We start from the raw sequence: 17,336 nt of genomic DNA, 5'->3' as shown, positions 1-17,336 counted from the left end.
AGCCGTGGCCCACTGGTTAGCACTCTGGACTTGTAACCGGAGGGTTGCCGGTTCGAGCCCCGACCAGTGGGCCGCGGCTGAAGTGCCCTTGAGCAAGGCACCTAACCCCTCACTGCTCCCCGAGCGCCGCCGTTGAAGCAGGCAGCTCACTGCGCCGGGATTAGTGTGTGCTTCACCTCACTGTGTGTTCACTGTGTGCTGTTTGTGTTTCACTAATTCACCGATTGGGTTAAATGCAGAGACCAAATTTCCCTCACGGGATCAAAAAAGTATATATACTTATACTTATACTATTTATTCCCATGTAATTTGTAAATAGCTACCTTTTGATATTCAGTCAGGATACACTGCAGTTGATTTTATTATTTTACCACAGCACTATGGGTCTAAAACTCAGAAGTTTAGTTGAGTGTATAAGTCATAATTATGAACCTAGTCTAGATGGGCGAAAGAGAATTGTATTTGAATCTTAAATTGAGTTATGTTTTATTGCTCAGTAAAATCCCATTTGCGCAACCCTAAACTAAACCTAAACTAAGTGTCCACCTGTTTCAATGGTTGTTGTTATTCTGCCACATTCTTGTCACAGTGAATTTACCTTCGCTAGCCATGCATAATTTAGTGTTACTCAAATGTCAAAGCATTGAGTATGGCAACCCTTCACAGCTATATTGACTTTCATATTTTGAATAGGCAGTCCAGACAGCGTAACCTTTTGAATAATGCATGCATGAAAAGTTTTTTTTTATTATTATTTGTAATTGAAAAGAAAAGTCTTAACCGTTTAGCTCCATCACATCACATTTTCCTCTATGTCCTTCTGGCTTTCTCCATGCTCACCATCCATCAACTCAAGCGTGTGTGTGTGTGTGTGTGTGTGTGCAGGTAAACGAGGAGACGGGGAACCGTCGGCCGGTGATGCTGACTTTGCAGAGAATGCCACGTGCCCCCAAGCCCTCCAAAGCTGGCAGCGCCACTGACGCGGACAAGGAGGAGGGAGAGCGCGAGCGTGCCAAGACTGAGGACGCCCAGGCTGATGCAGGTAAAGCATCTCTCTCCACAGCTTTGGCTAGATAGAAGTGTGAGCAGCAGCAAAGTCATGAAGGCTAAGCACATTTTTGTCCAGCTGATCAGTTTTTCATGCTTAGTAAGTTGCATTAGGGTTCACAAATGCAGAGGCAGAGACACAGGCCAACCCCAAGTGTCCTCGTTCATCAGAGCATTGAGTTTTGTGTTGAATTTATGATTTGTCCACCACTGAGGCTGGATCTGAAATTTCACTCGCATCTTTTAGAATCTGCGTCCACGGCCGTGGAGATGGCCCCGCCCAAAGAGGAGACGGAGCAGAAGGAATCGTCTACGTCGTCCTCCGCAGCGCCCGCGGCCGCCCAGGACTCCTCGTCGCCGGCGGCGTCCGAGACGGGCGCCATCGTGGTGCAGGGCCTGACGGAGGAGATGACGACGGTGCTGATCCGCGCCTGCGTGAGCATGATCAGCGTGCCGGTGGACCCGGACACGCTGCACGCCACGCTGCGGCTCTGCCTGCGGCTGACGCGCGCCCACCAGTACGCCATGATGTTCGCCGAGCTCAAGAGCACGCGCATGATCCTTGGCCTGACCCAGAGCTCGGGCTTCAACGGCTTCACGCCGCTCGTCACGCTGCTCTTCCGACACATCATCGAGGACCCGGCCACTCTCCGACACACCATGGAGAAGGTGCCCTGACCGATTCACTGTGCTGCTGTTTATATCCAGTTTGTCTATGCAGTGTTTGAATGAGTGTATGACGTCAATTAATTTCCCTTTTCTTTCTTGTTATGTGTCCCATCATTCTTTTTTTTTTTCCTGTCTCGCCATCATTGTCTCTTCTCTGTCGTCGCTCACTGTGTCTGCCCCTTGCGCTATCTGTCTGTCTGTCTCTCAGGTGGTGCGTTCTGCTGTGACCAGTGGGGCTGGGAGCACCACCTCAGGCGTGGTGTCCGGCAGCCTAGGCTCGCGGGAGATCAACTACATCCTGCGGGTGCTGGGACCGGCCGCCTGCCGCAACCCCGAGTGCTTCACGGACACGGCCAATAGCTGCGTGCGCATCGCTCTGCCCGCCCCGAGGGGTGCAGGTACAGGTGAGTGGTCGTGCATCACGCATGCAAATATGTGATGGGATCTGGGAAAACCCATCACAAACCCACCAACTTAAAATGCTGCTAGGATGGTATCCAGGATGTTGCTAGGATGGTATCCAGGATAGGGGACTGTATCCAGAGTGTTGCTAGGATCTTGGTGAGTTGGTGAGGGTTTTTCCAGATCCCATCACACAAAGCTGAGACAAAGCTATGAATGCACATAGTGGAGAGGTTGTTGTGGTTCCTCTTGGTATGTTTATACTTCATACTCCTGTGATCATTATAATCATTGATGGCTCTTCCGTCTAGCATCAGATGACGAGTTTGAGAACCTGAGGATCAAAGGGCCCAATGCAGTACAGCTGGTAAAGACTACCCCCCTGAAGCTGTCTCCCTTACCATCCATTCCTGACACCATCAAAGAGGTCATATATGACATGCTCAACGCCCTGGCAGCCTACCACGCCCCTGAAGAGGGTAAGCCTGAACCAGAGCCAGCCAGTAGAATCAGCTTACTGCTCTAGTCCATATGCTGTCAGTCTGCTGCCTTGCATGTTTTTCGCAGAGCTGTTTCAACTTCCTTCTCAACCTTTTTTCTCTCTCTCTCTCTCTCTCTCTCTCTCATCCTCTCTCTCTCTCTCTCTCTCTCTCTCTCTCTCTCGTGTTGTGCGCAGCGGAGAGAGGCGAGGAGCGTGCTGCACCTGTGCCTGGAGGTCAGGACCTGTGCCAGATCCTGCAGGATGTTGGAGACGACGTGTACCAGCAGTATAGGCTCACGCGCCAGGGCAGCGACTTCGACTCGCAGTCGGCCTTCCACATCAACGTGAGTCTTTCATCATTTCTGTACGCGTGTGTCTGTGTGTGTCTTTGAAAAAGCTCTGAATCACACCTCTGCTCTGCTCTGCTGTTCCAGACTCAGGTGTTTGCTGCAGATGGAGCCGTGGCAGAATCCTCCCAGTCTGGCACTCCACAAGGAGAAGGTAACTCCCTGAATACACATACACACACACACACACACACACACACACACACACACACACACACACACACACACACACACACACACACACACTCACACAGACACTAATATCAAGTCTCAGACCTGCATAAATCCTCTTTCATGCACTCTTTGTTTACTACCATTTGTCTGACCCTTCTAGCCTCAACACACACACACACACACACACACACACACACACACACACACACACACACACTATTAGCAAGCCTCTATGGGCACGTGCATAAATCCTCTCTGGTTACCCTTCCTCCTCACCCCCATGCGTCTGCACCCTTCTTTGCAGCGTCCACGCCAGAGGAGATGCGCGAGGAGAAGAAGGACCAGGAGGGCGATAAGAGCGCCGCCTCGGAGGAGAGCCGCGCTGCCAAGGCCAAGGCCAGCAAGCCGCTCATGCCCACCTCCACCATCTTGCGCCTGCTGGCCGAGCTGGTGCGCTCCTACGTGGGCATCGCCACCCTCATCGCCTCCTACAGCTACACTGCCGGGCAGTCCGAGCTCATTAAGGAGGTCAGCCCCCCCCTGCGGCCAGCGCACCACTGCTCTTCCCGTTCTCTCCCAACCAACACGGGAGCAAAACCGCTCAGAACGAAACTCATGGTCATGGGGGTTGGTAAAGGACATCACCACGGCGGAAGGCTGAGTGCCGAAGGCAATTACAGCCGTGACAATATCCTTTACCAACCCCACTCCCACTTGTCATATTGGTTAAGTATTTAGAAAGAACCGTATGTGGTTGAACATCAATGTGTCAGAGGACCATTAATCTATTTTATGAAGTTAATTTTTAGGCATTTGAAAGTGGAGGCATTTGCGTAGGTGATTAACATTTGTATTGACAGGTTGAGGTTAATCTCAGGTTAACTGCTGACCCCTTGTGCCTTAACCTTGTTCCTCTGTGAGGAGACTTGTCAGCTGTGTGTCAGTGGTCTGAGTGTCCCGCTTCTGTCTCTGGTGATGTGTAGGACTGCAGCGTGCTGGCCTTCGTTCTGGACCACCTGCTGCCGCACACGCAGAACTCTGAGGACAAGGACACACCCGCCCTGGCCCGCCTCTTCCTGGCCAGCCTGGCGGCCGCCGGCACTGGCACCGACGCTCAGGTGGCGCTGGTCAACGAGGTGAAGGCTGCCCTGAGCCGAGCGCTGGCCATGGCAGAGGGCACAGAGAAACATGCCCGGTGAGTCACTCAACGCTCCGCCTGACACTGCAGCTGCTGCCTGGCAGCAAGGGATGACAGGCAGACTGCTCACACACACACACACTCAGGCAGGCATGCATGCACACACCCTTGCATACACACACACACACACACACACACACACACACAGGAGGACAACAGGGTTGGGCAGATGACTCACACAGATTGACATGAGCAAGGGAAAGGTTGTGAATTAGTATAGCAATTGACTGGTATGACATGCTGTCATAGGCTACATAATGTCCTATTAATAATGCCAATTTTAAACGTTCCACATACTCGACGCACCCGACCGGTAGCGCGACAATGTGACGTCACAGAAGCGCCGTAACCATTTATACTCGCATATATACTTGCAATATTCTCCTGAACAGAGATGTCGCTGTTGTGAAAAGATTAAGGCTAACTACATTACACAGCAGAAGAAGCTGCATTAAGAAACACTAGTAGCAGAGAATGCAAACGGGCTCTGCTATTAGCTAGCCTCTGTGATGGTACTTCAGACTTTGGTTGCTACTATTCACAACTACCACCATCATTATCATCTAGTTTCCAAGGTGTGCGCACAGGTAGATAGATAGATGGATATATAGATAGATACTTTAGTCATCCCGAGGGAAATTTTTAATAATTTAAACAGTTTAGTTAGCTGGCTAGCTAGCTAGCTAGCACCTGGCTGAGTTTGTGTAATTTCCTGAAGTGGAAAGAGATTTTGTTTGGCCTTAATAGATATCCTTTGTTTGAAAATAAATAGTTTCTATTCTTTGTGTTGCAACTCTCGCTGGTAACTTTGTTAACTTATCCAGCAAACTATTAAAAATTCTGGACTGTAACAAAACACTGCAACTCTCGCTTGCCCTCGAACTAGTCCATCTTCCTGTTTCCGCTTTGTCGCGCTCGTCTGAAAAAAAATTAGTGGTGCGCTGCCTCGCGCTACCTGGCTAAAATCCTGGCGCGCCAGCAAGATCTACGTCATTTTGACGTCACGGTGTCGCGCTACCGGTCGGGTGCGTCGAGTATGTAGAAGCCCTTAGATAGACCCCTTTTCAGGCAGGCTACTTGTCGTGTCTAAATGAACGGAAGGTTGAAATTAAAATATCCACCGATATTACATTGATATTCTCTGATTTTTGTGTAGCACATATGACAATAGGTCGCGTTATACAGCACTGCATAACCTCTGCCGTTTTTGTGGCGAAGGCATGCATTTCTTAATAGTAATATTGAATATTCTTTAACCATCGCTGTTTTGATTGGTGCAGTTTACAACACAACAACTCCTCGTCATCTTTTCTTGGAGAGTTCTGCGCTATGCTGTTTTGTGCTGCTTTCTGCCCCTTAAAGGTTGTATCAGCGATTTCAGGCCCAAAAAATCAAATCTTTCCTAACGATCCGCTAGCTGTCTGCCCCATAAGCAGGCCGTCAAAAGAACACATCTCTGTAGGCAGCCTAGGCTCCGAGATCTGTACACAAAAACAATTGCTACCAACAAGGGTTGGCAACCCACTCAAAGGCAAAATAAAGTGTTTCAACCAATAACCGACGAGATGCGCGTTTAGGAGAGTTTTAATTGCACGGGAGGGAGGGGGAGGGAGTAGCGAGCTAGCTCTCTGTTTTGTTTGAACATCAACAGAAGTGACGTATCCCCGCTATCACTGATACAACCTTTAATTGTGTGCACATTTTTCTGTGACTATGTATGCAACGAAGGCATTCTCAGGGTCTGCTGAGGTGGTGTTGATGTGTATAAATGAGCTGAAGTGCCTGTGCTCTTTGAGTGACTGTGTCTGTGGTGTTGCCCCCCCCAGCCTGCAGGCTGTGATGTGCATCATCAGCACCATCATGGAGTCGTGCCCATCCACCTCCAGCTTTTACAGCACGGCCACCACCAAGACACAGCACAACGGCATGAACAACATCATCCGCCTCTTCCTCAAGAAGGGTCTGGTTAATGACCTTGCCCGCGTGCCACACAGTCTCGACCTCTCCAGGTATACACACACACACACAGGTTAAAAAATAAACAAGATGTTGACACTGGAATAAAAGCCAGATCTAAGACTATGTAACATTCACTGTTGTAATATTGAAAACCCTATAGAAGGTGTTGGTGAGATTTGATGAGTTTGAGTAAAGATTTCCTTTAAAAAGAAAAGCCATTCAGATTCAGAGAGATTTGGGATTTGGTTAAGATCTGTAGGATATTTGCCACATATGGATATTTCAAATATTTAAGTAAGTGTTTTAAATCTTGCCAATACAAAAGAAATCATCATAGCAGTATTATTGACCATAAAGTGAAAGCATAGTGATATATGTATTTTGCTCAGCACTGTTGTGCAGACCCATTTCTAGAATATTTATCAGGCTGCAGCTTTGTTTATATGGACTCCCATGATGATGGTCTTTTGTGTGCATCAGTCCTAACATGGCAAACACCGTGAATGCCGCCCTGAAGCCCTTGGAGACGCTGTCCCGCATTGTCAACCAGCCCAGCAGTCTGTTTGGGGGCAAAGGAGGCTCCAGCAAGAACAAGACGGAGCATGACACTGTTGGCACCACCAGAGATAGCAACAGCAACACCCAAGACCAAGGTAGTCCGCATGGCAGTACTAGCAGCAGAACAACCAGCAAAAAGCAAACAACATCCAGTGAAATCAAATGCAAATAATGTTCCCGTTCTCGGGTAGTGCGCCCCTCTACTTGAATACATTGTGTCATAGAAACAGATAAACCAAGATTGAGCTTTAGATCAAACCTATTGGACCACGGTGAGGCATGGGCTGCCTAAAGGACGGAACATATATAGGGAAGCACAAGAATTCACATAAATCCATGCATCACATGAATTTAATAAGATGTTCAAACAGATACTCAACGAAAGATGAACTGTTTTGAACTTGTGAAGCCCTCTGAACAACACTGATTAAAAACAAAGCCAGAGAGAGAGGCAGAGAGAGAGATGGCCAGATGTACACAAAAAGTTCTGTTGCAAAGAAATGCAAAGACAGTGTTATTTCTGTGGCACTTTGAGATTGGCTTGCTCTCAAAATACAAAATGATGTGCATGTTGTTTTAAAAAAGCAATTTTGGTTGGAGATGAAACCTTGCTGGGTCACTTGGGGTGGAAGAAATTACTCTGGGAATACACTTTGGCTATTTGGCGAGCTGTGCTGCGCAAGTGGTTACCAGGCAACAGACATCTTTGAGCTAATACTTCCATCTGCAGCAGTAGAAACAGAATCTATGTGGCCCAGTTCTCTTTCTTTACTGCTGTGTTTGCAATGCTGGAGATAAAGTCACAATATTGTTGCCATGTAGACGGTTATAAATGCTGTATGCTGCTGTCTCTCAAGTCAAGTTTCATTTGTCTCAGCACAGTGGTTAAAACTGTGAAACTACACTGTAAGCAATCAAGCCACAGGAAATGGATTTGTATAGGATCTCCCCAAAACACCATGATTCCTGTTAGAGAGACGGAAGGGTGTTAACGCAAAAGTAGAAAAGTTAATTCAAGGGTGTGCTTGATAATGAGGATGTGACGTATGATGGAATACACCAGCAAACTGAGTGTAGTGTGTAGATGAGTGTATAGTAATTAGGGGTGTAAAGGTACACATATTCTTGCAGAACTGTTTAAGTACTGGATGTTTGGTTCAATACAGATGTGTACCAAATGTACCAAATGCGGTCTTTAACAGTAATCAACAGTAGGCTTTTTTGTGTGTGGACCATATTTCAGTTCCCACACAAATATAATATGTGGCGGACCCTGTGTCAGTTTAGTCAATTAAAATCAAAAAAACATTTGACACTTCAAAATACTATTCCCGTTGCATATCAGCAGTATTGTCAGTGAATTTAAGGCTTGCCGTACCTGAAATACAGTGACTCCGCTAATAGTAATTACAGAACAGTGACTCCGCTAATGGTAATTCCAGAACAGTGACTCCGCTAATGGTAATTCCAGAACAGTGACTCCGCTAATGGTAATTCCAGAACAGTGACTCCGCTAATGGTAATTCCAGAACAGTGACTCCGCTAATAGTAATTCCAGAACAGTCACTCCGCTAATAGTAATTCCACTGCTGTCCTGTTCCTCAGGCGAGGTGGGCGAGGCAGAGCCTGTGGAGAGCCGCCACCGGGGCCAGGGGACGGACGCTGACCTGATGGACGGGGAGACGGAGGGGGACACGGTGGTGATCGCCGGGCAGCCCGAGGTCCTCAGCACACAGGCCATGCAGGTGGGCTCACCTGTCGTTCGCTGCATGAGAGTACGCACCCTAGACATACTTCTCTTCATTGCTTACTCATATGAGAGCTCACACTTAAGCATATCTGACTCTGTGTGGCTTTGTGTTTTGGTAGGTGGAGAATGAACTGGTGGATTTGATAGATGAACTTCTAGAGGGAGACCCAGGCACTGTCAATAGTACTATAATTGGTAAGTGGGTAAAGAAAACTCAGTTTCAACCTAGAGTGGGTAAGATAGGGAAGGAGTGTTTTCTTATTGGCTTTTTGCATTCTCTTATCAGTTGGACCCAGTGGAGAGGACGAATCTCAAGAGGATGTGTTGATGGATGAAGCTCCTTCCAACATGAGTCAAGCCTCCACACTACAGGCCAACAGAGAGGGTATGAACTTTGTCCTGAAATTAAAATCTGGCAAAAGGCCTTAACTGTATGGGACTGTATTGGTCACTTTTGTCAACCCAACCATCGGGAATAACAGCTTGCCACAATAGCATGCCATTGAGCTGTAACTACTGTTTTCTTTGTGTGAGTGAGTGGTGGTGGCCTGTTGTTTACTAGTCAGAGGAGCCATCAGTGAAGTGTCTGCCTCTAATGTGCTCATCTTCTGTACAGACTCCATGAACATCCTGGAGCCTGAGGATGAGGAGCACACCCAGGAGGAAGACTCCAGTGGCAGCAATGAAGACGAAGACAGCCAGGATGAAGAAGAGGAGGAGGAGGAGGAAGAGGAGGAGGATCAGGTGAGTCTGAAATGTGTAATGTGCCCATTTTTTGCCCACTGACCCGCAGATTTCCCTTCTCTTCTTCCGTTCATTTTAACATCACTAATCTTCTCGTACTTATTTCAGGATGATGAAGAGGGAGATGAGGATGATGACGATGAAGGCTCAGAGATGGAACTAGACGAAGACTTCCCTGACATCAACTCTGCTCCTCACATTCGCTTTGAGAGGTTCGACCGTGATGATGACCTCATCATCGAGTTTGACAACATGTTCTCGACCAACGGTGAGTAATGATTTTTTCCTCATCTTTTCTGGTTCTCTTCTGCCTTGCTTGACCTGTCCTTGTGTTGAGTTGAGTGTTGAGTAGCTGTAGCCGTGGTGTGTGAGTCTCTCCCACAGATCCGAAGGCCCATGTCTATAACGCCGCTGTTCTTCTCTTGTCTGTTCTTTATCGCGCTCCTGTAGCTGACATCCCTCCCTCCCCAGGCAACATCCCCAGCTCCCACCCGCTGATGGTGCGCCACGCTGACCACGGCTCGCTCACGCTGGGCGGTGCGGGCAGCAGCAGCCGTCTTGCCCAGGGCATGGGCCGCAGCCAGCGCACCCTGCGCCAGCTCACCGCCAACACCGGCCACACCATCCACGTGCACTACCCCGGCAACCGCCAGCCCAACCCGCCTCTCATCCTGCAGAGGTGAGGAGTCGGGCGTCGACAACCAAGAATGTCCTCTCTCAAATGCGCCGTGCAGGGACGGGGACAAACATTATGCATGCTAGCATTTATTCACAGTCCAGGCCAACGGCCACTGGTGTCATCTGACGCACGTCAAGTGACTCCAGAGTTCAGAAATCTATTATTTTTAACGGAGCAAAGCCCACTGGCGGCGTCTGACGTGCATCAATGGCAAATTTGTTCTATCTCTTGAGCGTCAAATCCATAGATGCGAATGTCATTGCCAGTGGGCTTTGGCCTGAAGTCCCACAGCCGCTCATAGTCGTTCACACTCAGTCACACGGCTGTCCATATACTTTGAGTCAGTAGGTGTTGAACCATAGATAATTCATAATCCATAATCCAATCCAATCCAATTTTCATTTTTAAGTATCTTTAGTGTGTCCCTGGTGGTGGTGTTGTTGTTGTCGTCCTTGTTGTCTCCTCTCCTTCACGCCGGTCTCCTATGTGCTTCTGCAGGTTGCTGGGCCCCAGCGCTGCTGCGGACATCTTGCAGCTGTCCAACTCTCTGCCGCTGCAGTCCCGAGGCCGCACGCGTCTCCTGGTGGGCAACGAGGACGTGCACATCATCGCCCGCTCGGATGACGAGCTGCTCGATGACTTCTTCCACGAGCAGAGCAGCACGGGTGGACAGGCTGGTAAGGATGGATCACGGCACTCACACAAAACCCCCATCACATCCAAGCCTTCAAGGCGCTGACCATTTATAGCTGACCATTTATAATATAACATTTCCAGTTGCTTGCTGAAGACTGTAGGCACCGCTCTGTATTTGTCAATGGTGTTAACCAGTGATCCTTCCTCTCCACCTCAGGCACTCTCTCCAGTATTCCCACTGCCTTAACCCGCTGGACAGATGAGTGTAAAGTGTTGGATGCGGAGAGCATGCATGATTGTGTAGCTGGTAAGTAGACCTCACACTGTCCTTCGTTAGCATTTCTGGGTCCTAATTGATTGTAGTCATATACATATTCATATATCAGAATGCTTATTGCCATCGCACCAGGGGAGAGCACAATGAGATTTGTTGTGCACACCTAAAATGACGCTTACACACACACACTCCTCCACACATACACAAACTCCACAGAACAATATGTAGATACACACACATGCACACACCTTTTTCCACATTTGCAAGAAATACTAAAATCATATCACAGAACATCCACCACCTGCTTAAAGGTGACCGGTCCAAACGGTCTGTAAAAACATTTGCATGTTGGTGGGCGCAGTCTCTGATCACTCTCCCTGGGACCTCATCTGGCCCTACAGCCTTCCTAGCATTCAACAACCTGAATATTCGCAGCGTCTCCTTTGTCTGTATGGACAGCAGGTGGGGGTGTAGCTCCCTTATCTCAATCCCAGTTGTTTCAAAGAGGGAAGACACAATTTAGCTCCTCTGCTAAGGAGACATTGTAATCTGGTTTTTTTTCCGATCACTCCTCTCCTTGGCGATATGCTGAATGCTCTGCCACCTACATGTGGGATCCCTTTAGCCCACTTGATGCCTTTTGTCCAGGTTATGGAAAAATGTCTGTCTGTCTCTCTCTCACCTAAACTAAAGGCTGCTTTGCGCTCTACCATACATTTTACAATTGACATTTAGTCATTTAGCTGACGCTTTTATCTAAAGCTACTTACAAAAATGGAAAACAATCAAGGTACAATGCAGCAAGGACATGTTAGTGCAGCAATAAGTACTATTCGCATAGAGTCAAGTGTCTAGTGTCAAGTGTTCTAGAAGAGGGATAGTCAGGCGGTAAGTTCTAGAATTAGTATGTGTAGTTGTTAGTAGTGCTAGGAGAGGAGGTACTCTCTGAAGAACTGGGTCTTCAGGGGTTTTTTTGAGGGTAGAGAGGGACGCTAACCCTGCTCTGGTAGAGACTGGAATCACGTTCCACCAATCGGGAGGGTTCGGACCTCTTGGAGAGATGTTGAGCTTTGTTGGGGATGTTGGGGAGTTTATCACTTAGTTTCATTAATAATGTACTGGATTCACTGTGCACCACTGTAGTGGCATAGACATTATCCAGTAGTACTTTTAGTTCACACCTTGTAAAAATAAGAGATTCCCTTTTAGAGTACGTGCTGTACTATGTCTTGGCTCAGTAAGGTTACACACATTTTCTAAGGACTCCCTGAAGCCATTGTCTCTACACTTGTGTGCCGCGGGGTGGCGGGAGGTCAATGTAAATAATGAATGAGTCCTAAGTGTGTGAGAGTGTGTAAGGTCATCTCTGCTTGCATCTGTCTCTCGTCTCCTCCAGTGGTGAAGGTGCCCATTCTGCAGCACCTGGAGGGCCTGCGGGACGAGGAGCTGGAGGAGCGCCGGGAAAAGAGGAGACGGCAGCTGGCCGAGGAAGAGGAGGCCAAGCAGAACGAGAGGAGTACCTCCGCTGGAGAGGAGAGCAGGGAGCAGAGCCTACAGGTGAGGGGCAGGGAGAGTGAAATACTGTGTGTGTGTGTGTGTGGTGGTGGTTAGTTGTAAGGTAATTAAAGTCAAGGATGTGTAGAGAGAGGGGGTGGTTTTAGAAGGGGTGGGGTCCTCCACTGATACAGTACAGGGAGCAGTAATAGAGGGTATATGGAGCAGGAGAGGCAGTGGGTTAAAACGGCTCAGACATGGAGGCAGGAGTAACATCCATACAGCTGATCAATAGTTAATCAAGGCCAGAGCATGGCTGGCGGCCAGGCAGGATGGGGCAGTGAGGGCTTCTGTGTTGTGGAGCGTTTGTGTAGGTGTGTGTGTGTGTGTGTGTGTGTGTGGCGTGGCACATGTGTGTGTGCAGGATGACGTTCTGCTCCAGTACTCATGTCTGTGTCCTCTCATTACAGGGCTCTGGCCTGGGAACCGTAAACGGAGCCGGAGAGAACACTGCAGGTACACGCCATTTTCCGTTTTACAGCCTCCTACTGCAGACACAAGAGCACTCTGAACATGTCTCCTTCATATGATGATAAAATGTGTTGGCTGTTTTCTCTTCTGCCTCGTAATCGTGTAAGGGAAGTCACAATGGATCTTGAGCGCCTCTTTAATGCCTGCATCAATGGAGGAGCCGATGCTTTAGAGCCCAGTGTGTGTGCGTGCTGTGGGATGAGGTAGTAGTTTGTATAGTTTTAAGATCACACCAGATCTGGGCGATAACTATACAGTCTACTGTCTTTCCCACGGCATATGCCGAGCAACTCCGAAGACGCTGCCCCTCCCGGGAGATCCACCATCCGTTCCATGTCTCGTTTTGAGCTGTTGCTAGGCAACTGGCAGGCCTGGTCACCAAGAGATACAATTTATTTAACACCATGTGCAATGCAATCATTATCTAGTTAGTTCTGTTTATGGCATTAGAGCCTGCGATGATTACACAGATTAGATGCATAATTGGCATATTGTTTGCCTTTTCTCACTCAATTCACTGCTACTGAGTTGCGCAGTCAGTGGCGCTGACTGTTTCCTCAACCGCTGCTGTCATTGTGAATGGATGTCTGGCTGTGGTGAGGTGAGGTAGTAAGTTGTGTTGTTGTTGGGGATCAGGATTGAGCGACCCCTGGAGGGAGATAACTATACAACTTACTGCCTTCCCCACTGTGGCGGCAACTCACCCCTCTGCCCACAGACACAGTCTCTTTTATTGTGTGCTGCAGAAGATGATGAATGCTCAGTAATAGAAAAGTAATATGCCTCTGGTGTTTGGAAGAAGTCATTTTTTTTTTATTATCTTCTTTGATGTGCTGATGTCGTTTTAAGAGCCTGTTCATTTCTTTATTGCTTACTTTTCTTCCTTCCTCGTGGTTTCCCTCTGCAGAAGGGGAGCAGGCCCAGGGCGGCGTCTCGTCCAGCCTGGACCAGCCGCGCACCTCCGAGGGTTTCCTGACGGCCCCACCGTCCGGAGAGGTCACCCCCACCACGCCTGCCCCTCACGAGCAGGCCCTGGTCTCCCTGGAGACGGCCATCAGCCAGCAGGTGCACCAGCCAATCGCGGAGCTGCTGCTGGCCGAGTCGCACGGCGATTCGCTGGGGGCACTGGCGGGCGCGGGACTCGGCCAGCTGCCAGCGCCTGACCGGCCCAACTGCGAAGCCGAGGCCTCTCAGATGGAGATGTCCCCCGCGCCCACTATCGGTGAGGGAGGGGGAGAAAGAGGAGGAGGAGGAGGAGCGTTGGAGGCAGTCAGGGAAGGTAGATTCACTTTGCCAACAACAAAAAAACAACAACAACAAAACAAACCAAAAACAAACCCCAAAATCTTTAAACACACTGTGGTGATGAACATGATCTGACTCTGTTTGGGCTGTTTGGGCTCCAATCTGGATTCAAGCCAATTGGTGGCATTCAGTTTGGTAGAAACCAGACCCTTTTTAAAACAAATATTGTTGTATAGAGATCTATCACAGTGTATTTATATATCTAGGGAGTTTCACTGGATACATGCATGTTGGATGTATAGATTGAGTTTCATTTCCTGCTTTGCTGTCTCAGCCTCTCTCAGTCCAGACATTGCTGAGAGTTCTGAACCCGTGCCAGTGGGCGTGTCACAATTGGAGGGGTCTCCCATGGATACCAGCAGCCCCGCTTCTGCCACACAGGAAGAGCCGGCCGCTAGTTCGGCGCCTGCCAATCAGATGTCCCAGGAGCTATCTGGGAGCGGTGACAGCGGGTTGACCGACAGGCAGACAGACGCTGAGACTGGGTGAGTTTGCTGCGACCACCCCAGCTAAAATGATATGATGGAAATTATAGATTTGTTCACAGAACAATTTTCAAACCACTTAGACTGTTTTACATAGCGATTTTCAAACCACTTAAATACTGTTTACTTTAAACCAAGCCACAGGAGGAAGTAAAGATACTCCCATTTTAAAGGAAAGGAAAAAGTCCTGAAAAATCATAGCCAATCGCCAGAGTAGAATAGTTTGGAATTCTTGGGTGAAGCCAGTTATAGTCAAGGGGGTCAAAAGTGGGCACAAAGTGTCAGTTTTAGTGAAATGAAACTCAAGAGAAGCCATATCACATTTTAAGACAATGTGCAAGGAGTCATTCACACCAAGAGCGATAACTATAACGGCTAAAAAATATTGTTCTAGCTAATATGAATGATGCACATAAACTTTAACTGTAACGACATGAAGAAATTATATCATTGGTGATCACTTTCAGAACGATTTTGAGAACGATAAAAAGCTGACAGCCAATCAGAATCCATCCAGTTTTAGCCATCACATTCATCAACACAAAGAGAGACTTTTCTTATCGTTGGCCAGTGTGGATGCTTTTATAGTTATCGTTCTAGTTATCATTCCTAGTGTGAATGGCCCTTAATGATTGGGATGGTATTACATTTTTCACCTCCATAATGAAAAGGCTGCTGTCTGCCTCCAGCTCCACATCTGTCTCGTCGCCCGGAGAGACCATGCCACGGAGTGATAGTGCTGACAGCCAGTCGCAGGCTATCCAGGAGGAGCCCCTGCCATCTACCAGCAACGACGAGGATGACCCGCTGGCAGGTGAGGGATTCACTGGACTGTAACAAATGTTACTATTAGTAGAAAAGCTTTAGGCAGGAATCTGGTCGGTTAGAACCTGCCCTCACAGTTTCCTCCTTGATTCTTTTGTGCTTTTCCGTATATTTAATGTCATGACTTGTACCGTTAATAATTGATGTGACAAGATGTATGGCAGGGTAGGCATTCTTATCAGTGTTCCATACATCTCTGTACATTTACTTTGGCCTTGGTTAATCCCTCCTCTGCCTCTGTTGGTACACTGCCTCAGGGATTCCGCTAGGATTTTTTCTTGCCAGTCAGATGTCCAGAAATAATTAATTGTACAGGACAAATTTGAATTGTATCGGTCATGTTCCAGTCTGTTGTAAACGCAAATCAACACCAAATGTGTGATGACTTGGGTTGCCAAAAGGGAGTTCTGAAATCAGTTTGATTTTTTTTTTTTTTTTTTTTAGTGAACATGAACATTAAAGAAAAAATTGGATAGAATAGGAAGTTTAAGAACTTTTTTTTCCATCAATTTCACCTGTCAAAAACTGGTAAATGGCAGCTAAAGGAAACGCTGCTCTGTCTGCTCTGCCTCTGTAGGTATCAGTTTGCCTGAGGGTGTGGACCCCTCCTTCCTGGCCGCCCTTCCCGAGGACATCCGTCGGGAGGTTCTGCAGAATCAGCTGGGCATCAGGCCTCCGTCTCGCGCCACCACCGCCACCCTGCCCTCTGCCGCTACTCCCGTACTCGGGGGAGGGGCCGGAATCACTGAGGTCAGCCCAGAGTTCCTGGCTGCTTTACCACCTGCCATCCAGGAAGAGGTGAGGCTCTTTAGAGGACACATAAGCAGAAAAAAATAAAATATTTTTAAATGTTTGAATTGAGGAATGTTTTTAGTGTTTTGGATTGATGTGATCATGTTTTGCGTATGTATAAATGTATAAAAGAGGTTGTCATTGTCTTGACTGATGTGCTATGCTGCACATTGTCTGATCTATTGGATGCATGGGCTTGGACACCAACTGAACCATTTCCCCTATTCTCACTTGCTTTCTCCCTCTTTGCCTTCCTCTCTCCTTCCCCTCTCCCTCTCTCTCTCTCTCTCTCTCTCTCTCTCTCTCTCTCTCTCTCTCTCGCTCTCTCTCTCTCTCCCTCCCTCTCTCTCTCCCTCCCTCCTTCCTGCAGGTGCTGGCCCAGCAACGTGCGGAGCAGCAAAGGCGTGAGCTCTCGCAGCAGCCCACCACGGGCGACCAGCCCCTGGACCCGGTCACCTTTATCCAGACACTGCCGTCGGAACTGCGGCGCAGCGTCCTGGAGGACATGGAGGACAGCGTGCTGGCTGTCATGCCGCCGGACATCGCCGCCGAGGCGGCAGCGTTGCGTCGCGAGCAGGAGGCGCGCCAGAGGCAGCTCATGCATGAGCGCCTCTTCGGCCATAGTTCCTCGTCCGCGCTGTCGGCCATCCTGCGCTCACCCGCCTTCACCAGCCGCCTGGGCGGCAACCGTGGCGTCCAGTACACGCGCCTGGCCGTGCAGCGCGGCGGGACCTTCCAGATGGGCGGAGGAGCCAACCACAGCCGGTGAGAAGGCCGTTTGTTTGTGGATGTATTAGTGATGCTTAATGTAAAATGCTTGTTTAGATTGTGTACAAAATGCAGTTATAATATGCATTGCAGAGTGCAGACCTCCCTAGAGAGCATTTCTGGTTTTGAAGACTTGGCTGCAAGATTTGATAAAACTTGAACTTGAACTTGAAAGTTTGTAAATGCAGTTTAAGATTTCATCGTAATGTTTTAAT

At 48.5% G+C, this 17,336-nt stretch overlaps 1 protein-coding gene across 17 annotated transcripts in view; it reads left to right on the top strand.

The window, feature by feature from the left end:
• Positions 1-17,336, top strand: part of huwe1 (HECT, UBA and WWE domain containing E3 ubiquitin protein ligase 1) — a 55,304-nt gene that overhangs the window by 23,321 nt on the left and 14,647 nt on the right. For 11 of the 17 annotated variants that reach the window (XM_076277562.1, XM_076277568.1, XM_076277563.1 and 8 more), the window contains 25 exons: positions 886-1,042; positions 1,295-1,716; positions 1,925-2,120; positions 2,430-2,597; positions 2,795-2,943; positions 3,034-3,100; positions 3,425-3,648; positions 4,104-4,315; positions 6,145-6,327; positions 6,758-6,930; positions 8,441-8,610; positions 8,705-8,780; positions 8,872-8,970; positions 9,202-9,329; positions 9,438-9,597; positions 9,780-10,008; positions 10,507-10,685; positions 10,862-10,951; positions 12,318-12,478; positions 12,886-12,931; positions 13,854-14,225; positions 14,526-14,736; positions 15,426-15,550; positions 16,139-16,359; positions 16,724-17,118. In XM_076277562.1, the coding sequence (XP_076133677.1) occupies positions 886-1,042; positions 1,295-1,716; positions 1,925-2,120; positions 2,430-2,597; positions 2,795-2,943; positions 3,034-3,100; positions 3,425-3,648; positions 4,104-4,315; positions 6,145-6,327; positions 6,758-6,930; positions 8,441-8,610; positions 8,705-8,780; positions 8,872-8,970; positions 9,202-9,329; positions 9,438-9,597; positions 9,780-10,008; positions 10,507-10,685; positions 10,862-10,951; positions 12,318-12,478; positions 12,886-12,931; positions 13,854-14,225; positions 14,526-14,736; positions 15,426-15,550; positions 16,139-16,359; positions 16,724-17,118 (4,613 nt within the window). The remainder of the gene's footprint in view (positions 1-885; positions 1,043-1,294; positions 1,717-1,924; positions 2,121-2,429; positions 2,598-2,794; positions 2,944-3,033; positions 3,101-3,424; positions 3,649-4,103; positions 4,316-6,144; positions 6,328-6,757; positions 6,931-8,440; positions 8,611-8,704; positions 8,781-8,871; positions 8,971-9,201; positions 9,330-9,437; positions 9,598-9,779; positions 10,009-10,506; positions 10,686-10,861; positions 10,952-12,317; positions 12,479-12,885; positions 12,932-13,853; positions 14,226-14,525; positions 14,737-15,425; positions 15,551-16,138; positions 16,360-16,723; positions 17,119-17,336) is intronic. The other 6 variants (XM_076277570.1, XM_076277565.1, XM_076277572.1 and 3 more) reach the window with 4 other exon arrangements.

The sequence above is a fragment of the Alosa pseudoharengus genome, unplaced genomic scaffold (genome assembly GCF_046254945.1).
Source record: "Alosa pseudoharengus isolate Yale_2024_CS ecotype anadromous, Long Island Sound unplaced genomic scaffold, YU_APseudo_1.1 YU_APseudo_1.1_scf_9, whole genome shotgun sequence".
NCBI classification, from domain to species: domain Eukaryota; kingdom Metazoa; phylum Chordata; class Actinopteri; order Clupeiformes; family Clupeidae; genus Alosa; species Alosa pseudoharengus.
The sequence above is the reverse complement of the archived record's forward strand: the minus strand, read 5'-3'. Positions and strand labels throughout refer to the sequence as shown.